At 54.7% G+C, this 5589-nt stretch overlaps 3 protein-coding genes across 3 annotated transcripts in view; all 3 read right to left on the bottom strand.

Annotated features, from left to right (window-relative positions):
• Positions 1 to 100: 100 nt before the first annotated feature.
• On the bottom strand, positions 101 to 454 carry GUITHDRAFT_61788 (hypothetical protein; the record flags this gene model as incomplete). The annotated part of the gene is made up of 1 exon (XM_005819244.1): positions 101 to 454. A coding segment is annotated over one exon (354 nt), but the record flags the coding sequence as incomplete, so codon positions are not given.
• A 555-nt stretch (positions 455 to 1009) lies between these two features.
• On the bottom strand, positions 1010 to 3664 carry GUITHDRAFT_121516 (hypothetical protein; the record flags this gene model as incomplete). Its single annotated transcript, XM_005819245.1, has 17 exons — positions 1010 to 1143; positions 1190 to 1238; positions 1416 to 1533; positions 1586 to 1629; positions 1679 to 1767; positions 1835 to 1927; positions 1977 to 2020; positions 2148 to 2189; positions 2240 to 2369; positions 2426 to 2552; positions 2705 to 2842; positions 2908 to 3024; positions 3074 to 3139; positions 3185 to 3258; positions 3313 to 3391; positions 3458 to 3529; positions 3587 to 3664. 17 exons carry the CDS (start codon positions 3662 to 3664, stop codon positions 1010 to 1012), a joined length of 1494 nt encoding a protein of 497 aa, XP_005819302.1.
• A 1590-nt stretch (positions 3665 to 5254) lies between these two features.
• The window catches only part of GUITHDRAFT_166729 (hypothetical protein), a gene marked incomplete at both ends in the record, with an annotated part of 3129 nt that continues 2794 nt past the window's right edge, over positions 5255 to 5589 (bottom strand). The window contains one exon of the mRNA XM_005819246.1: positions 5255 to 5320. Coding sequence (XP_005819303.1) covers positions 5255 to 5320 — 66 coding nt within the window. The remainder of the gene's footprint in view (positions 5321 to 5589) is intronic.

The raw sequence follows: 5589 nt of genomic DNA on the forward strand, positions 1-5589 counted from the left end.
TCAAGTTACTGTTAGACCGCGACTGCTGTATGTACAACTAACTTGAAAGATCAAAGTACTTTCATCGGAGTCATGGCATGCTCACGAGAGTTCGAACGCGGGCGTTAGCCGTGATGGCATAGAGGAGCTTGTCGCGGAGGTTGGAGGAGCTCGGGTAAAGAGGGAGCTTCAGGAGGTTCATGCAGGTGCTAGAGGTCGGAAGGCGATCCTCCGACTTGCCCGTCATGTAGTCCCAGAAGCCCTTGTCGGAGTGAACGCGATGGATGGTGAAGGGAGGCTGGAGGGAGGCAAAGCCAAGGAGGGGAGGGCGCGGGCAGGAGGTGACGAACTTGAGGAGAGCTGACTTTTCCTTGCTCGAGAACTGCGCCACGACCTTCCAGAACCTCCGGCAAGTGCTGTCGAGGGAGGTATATCCCCCAGAGTAGACCGTGTGAGCCTTGAGGTTCTCGACGTCTCCCTCCCTCCCCTCCCTCCCCCTACCCCTCCCCTCCCCTCCCCTCCCTCCCTCTCTCCCTCCCTCCTTCCCTCTCTCCCTGCGTTCCCAGAATCTCTGCATTCTTAAACAGTTGGCAGGGACAAGATGATGGAGAGGAGGAGGAACAGCCCAGGGAACCGAGCAACAGGTTCGTTTTGAGGTCTCAAAGAAGATCGGTGACTGAGGAGCAGGCGACTACATGGAGTACCTGGCCCGGGGCCACATGGAGGAGGTGGAGGATGAGATAGATGATGAGGCAGCGAGGATTGCGGAGAGAGCGAGGAAGATGATTGACAACATGTGAAGATGAGAATAACAAGAGCGGGGAAATGAATGTACGGGGAGGGATAGGAGAGGGGATTGGAAGAGGGACTGGGATGCAGATGGGAGGGGAAAGGAAGGGAGGAAGGCACGCAGGAACGCACCTTGAGAATGGGTGAAGGGGGCGGGGGGGGGGGACGGAGGACAGAGGAAAGAAAGTCAAGGCTGTTAACATGGTTCTGCACAACAATTGGACGACGAAGCTGCTAGAGCTCAGTAGAGAAAGACTCGCTCTCCCCTTGAAACTTCAATCTCCGGCCAGAGAAAGCCGAGGAGGGTAGAGGGGGTGGAGGCCTCCTGCCTTGCCCTGGCCTCCTGTGCAGAGTTCGCGCGCACATGATCAGCCCCTGCTGCTGCTCGTGAGATCGGCAGGAGAGGATGGAAGGAAAGTACCTGCATAGTATCTCTGCTCAGTCCTGTCTGCTCGTACAAAGGGCTCAGCCTGGAAGGAACAGAGTCAGGTCAGTGGAGGGAGGCGACAGGGAGAGACAACAAGGGGATGGATTATCCTGAGGGATGGAGCGATACAGTGAGCAGGGAAGGAGGATGGGAGAGCCGGAGATGAGGAGAGATGGAGGGTAGGCAAGGGGGTAAGAAGAGACATCCGGCGGTAACTGACATGACTCTCGTCGTTCTCCTCGTCATTAAAAGGATCCTCGTGATCCCTTTGACCTGCTGGGCCGTCGGCCGCGAGCCCATGGACCTCCCGGACACTGGGCGCGGCTGGGCTAGGGGCTCTGCGACGTTAGGTTCGTAAGGGGCTGCACAGACAACTGATTCAGCCATTACATCATTCGATCGTCGCCGAAGACTTGAAGCCCTTCGAACTTGATCTGCGGGCTCGACGTGAGGAAGAGGAGCAAGGGGAGGAGTGAATTCTACCTTAAAGAGGTCCAGCTCATCAATCCTGGAGAGCGAGGCGAGGGTAGACGCTTCGGGATCGGAGCCTTCGACCCGACTGAAGAGTTCTCCTGCACAAAGAGAGAAAGAGGGGGGCTATCAGGGCCAGGGGCTTCCTGTCAGTCCTCAAAGATTCACCTTGAAGGGAGGAAAACTCCCGACAGCGAATGTCGTCTCCGTTGCCTTGAATGAGTGACGAAGACTTGGCCACACTTGTCCCCAGTCCAGGGCCTGGCGAGCAGATGGTAACCGAACATTCATGCGCGTTGCGAGCACAAACCTGGCAGGCTAGAATTCGGTAAATCCCGGAAGGCATCATCAATCCTATGAAAAATGATGAGATCGGAAAGAGGGGAAGGAGGAGGAAGAGTTAGGAGCAGGAGCAGGAGCAGGAGCAGGAGCAGGAGCAGGAGCAGGAGCAGGAGCAGGAGCAGGAGCAGGAGCAGTTGACCTTTGGGTAGCTTTGTTCCGTTCAGCACTCAAGATTTCATCCCTGAAAACGGCTCGGTGAGTCCCAGGTAAAGGAGACAATTGAGTCCTCACATGGACGCCATTGTACTTCGACTGCAGTGCGACGACGCTTGCGTGGAGTATGAGGCCCCCGCATCGTCATGCACTTTCGGGAGGCCGGAGGTCGGAGATTCCGTATCGATCTGAAGATCGATGTCGAGTTCTGTTATCATGAGCACATGTCACAACAGACAAGAGCTGTGTCGAGGATACAAACACCATTGAGGTCCATCGGCCTCGACTGGATCGGTCTTGTTCTCGACATTGAGGGAATCGTTTCCCCCTTGCTCCAGAAGCCGCCAGACAGCGAGGTTTCTTTCTGGAACAACTCTTGCATGTACTCCGCCTATATCGGCCCAAGTCATGGTTCGAATTCCATCATCTCCATCATCAGCATCTCCATCATCAGCATCTCCATCATCAGCATCTCCACCATCATCATCGTCATCACTCCCATCACCACTATCATCATCCCGTCGCCATCATCATCAGTTGAACCTCGATCAGTTTCTCAAAATCTTCTTGATTTCCTGACGAAGACATCGAAAATTCCGCAGAGGAGTTCCTTGAAGGATTTCCGGGGCTACTGACAGAGTTCTCCTCGTTGGCGAGCTCTGAATCAACTTGTGCAACTTCCTGCGTTCGCCGACAGATATAAATCGATTCTGACAAGCCTGGATCCCGGAAGATCGAGTGATCACCCGAACGCAATCAAGGAATGCAGCAATACCAAGAAACTTCTCTTCCACATCATGATCGGTCTTCTGTACAGTCACCGATCTCGCCCCTTGTTCCTCGATATACTCATATGGGAAGTCCTGTACGCCGTTAGATCGCAGAGTTGTCCACTCTGCCTCCCGGAGTTACCCCGTTCACGAAGAGAGACGTCGGCGTCCGGTGTATCGTTACAAACACAGGAGTCCCGGGCAGCCCCTGATACACATCTCACCCTCTCCCCTCCACATCCTTTGCTTGTACCCGAATCATCTCCACCACCTCGCTTGTCTTCTTGCCATGTGTGCTCTGCCCGTCGATGGCAGTCACAATGTCACCTGCCTGCTGTCAGCGACCACCCTGGGACGGAATGCGCCAGCTCCTCTGCTCACCCGGCGACAGCTTCTTGGACAGCGAAGCTGCTGACCCGGGAGCGATATGAACGAGCCGATGAAACCCCGATGGGTCGTCCTACAGCCAGCAAGAAAGATCATCCTCTGAGCATGTGCACGAGCAAGCTCAAGTCGTGAAGCAGACCTGTAGACCGATCCCCAGCCCTCCGCATCGATGTAGCTGTTTGGCGTCGTCCATGCTCACCATCTCTTGACGCTGAACAAGTTGGTTGAGACAAGAGCGGAGCAGGTGGGAAAAAAAGAACGAGCGTACCTCCAGACGAACCAAGATCTCTCTCGAAGTCTTATCTCCCTGCTGAGATGCTAGTGTGGGCGATGTCTTGGTTGGCATATCCAAGCTGAGACTTGCGCGTAAAATGTCGAATGGTTCTGATTCAGCCAGAAACATGGCGCTTATGCTATGAGGAGGTATGACGCGGTGTAGAGAGATGTTCATAGGAGGTGGCAGACATGGCTAATGTCACTCCAAGACCTAACAGAAACAGTTCTCAGCCTAAAACCTTTGACGTCGGTGCATCAGCTTCGATTCTTACTGCTCCACCTGCTCTTATTCCTTGCTTCCTTGCGGTTCTGCTGGTCTAACTACCGTTGCCTACTTGACCGTTGAGAACGCGATCACTGCACGCTCAAGCTCCATTCTCAACACAACTCAATGAGTTTCACACCATCGGCTCAGGTTTCACTGTAGGGTCTACTCATATTCCATGCTCTTCAGGTCAATAAAGAACGCGTTTCTTGTTCCAATGACCATCTTTTATACAAATCCTTTCCAGGCTCATGTTTCCTTCATAGAAACCTTGATGTCTACGTACATGCTCTCATCGCTCTCCCTGCTCTCATTCTCACTTCCTCTCTCATTCGATCCCTCCATCGCATCGCTTCGCTTGCCGTCTTTGTTTCGTCGGCCATTTTCCTTCAGCCAACTTCCCCTTGTCCGCAGGATGGGGGTGGGTGTTGAGGTCAGCTAGGTACAGGGGTGGTCAAGTTCAAAATACAGGGTGGGGTGGACTGGAGGTAGGGGTACATTGGAGGGTGATTTAGGGGGTACTCAGAGATGCAGGTCAAACGGACAGGTCATTCTTTCAGTTAGAGGGGTGGGTAATCTGAGGAGGAGCGGCGGAAATGGAGGGGTAGTGGTCGGGGAGTGACTGATTGGAGCGTGGGGTCACTACAACCCTGCCGTGAGGGGTAGCCCCTCCGAAATCCTCTGATAATGAGGGGTGGTCAGAAGCTTGGTAAAGAGGGGTAGTCGAACGTTTGACTTTGGGGCATTCGGAGTACACAGGGGTCCGACAGTAGGGGTAGTATGTTCGACTGAGGCGGTGGGAAAAGGACCGGTGGGAAGGTGGCCTGGGGAGGGGTAGTAGCGTTGTCCGTAGCGGCGTAACTAGAATACCGGTGCATATTTAAGGCAGATCTAAGTTAAATTAGGTTAAAATGAACTAAGATAAGAAGCTTTTTAGGTAAAATAGAGAAGATCTCACCTATTTTAAAACGACTATTCTTGTGCTAACTGACTTCCGGAACTCATTACTTCTTGGTTCCCTAATGAGCGGACAAGTTCACTGAACTGAGTTGCAGCCCGGAGCCGGGCGCCCCGGGCCTCGTCGGCCTCCGAGTCCGATACCGGGTCACTTTGCCCCCGGCGGGATCGGATGAACCATGGCTGCGGCAGACCCCGGCGAGGAGGGCCCGGGGGGGCCGGGTGCTCCGACGGGCCCGCCGCCGGGAAGGCCGCTCACTGCGGCCTGGTACCGTACGGTCCCGGCGGCCCCCCTCAGGCTCAGGCTCGATGGGTGATGGACGGTAGAACTCAAAGATACTATGATATCATCACTGTTGTCTCCTTGACTTCGAAACTTGTCACTATCACTGAGGGAGGAGGAGCAGGGGGGAGCAGGAGGCAGGAGCCTGGCGAGCTCTACTTGCTCCTCTTGTAGATCTTTGCGAGGAGAGACTCGAAGACAGACTTGGGGATGCCCTCCACCTGCAACGCAGAATGAGGGGGGTGAAACGGAGGAGGTCATGGAGTAGGAGAGAAGAGGGGAGAGGAGGGAAGAGAAAGAGAGGAAGGGAGGGGAGAGGGGAGGAAGCGATGGGGAGGAGGAAGGGGAGGAGGAGAACAGATGAAGGCTGATCAGGCGCAGAGAAGTGTTGGAGATAAAGTCGAGGATGCAGAAAAGAGGAGGAGAAGCGAGGGAGAAGCGATGAGCAGAGCACAACAAGGAGAGCAGGGAGGGAGACTGGGAGAGGGAG

This window comes from Guillardia theta (genome assembly GCF_000315625.1).
Source record: "Guillardia theta CCMP2712 unplaced genomic scaffold GUITHscaffold_235, whole genome shotgun sequence".
NCBI lineage: Eukaryota > Cryptophyceae > Pyrenomonadales > Geminigeraceae > Guillardia > Guillardia theta.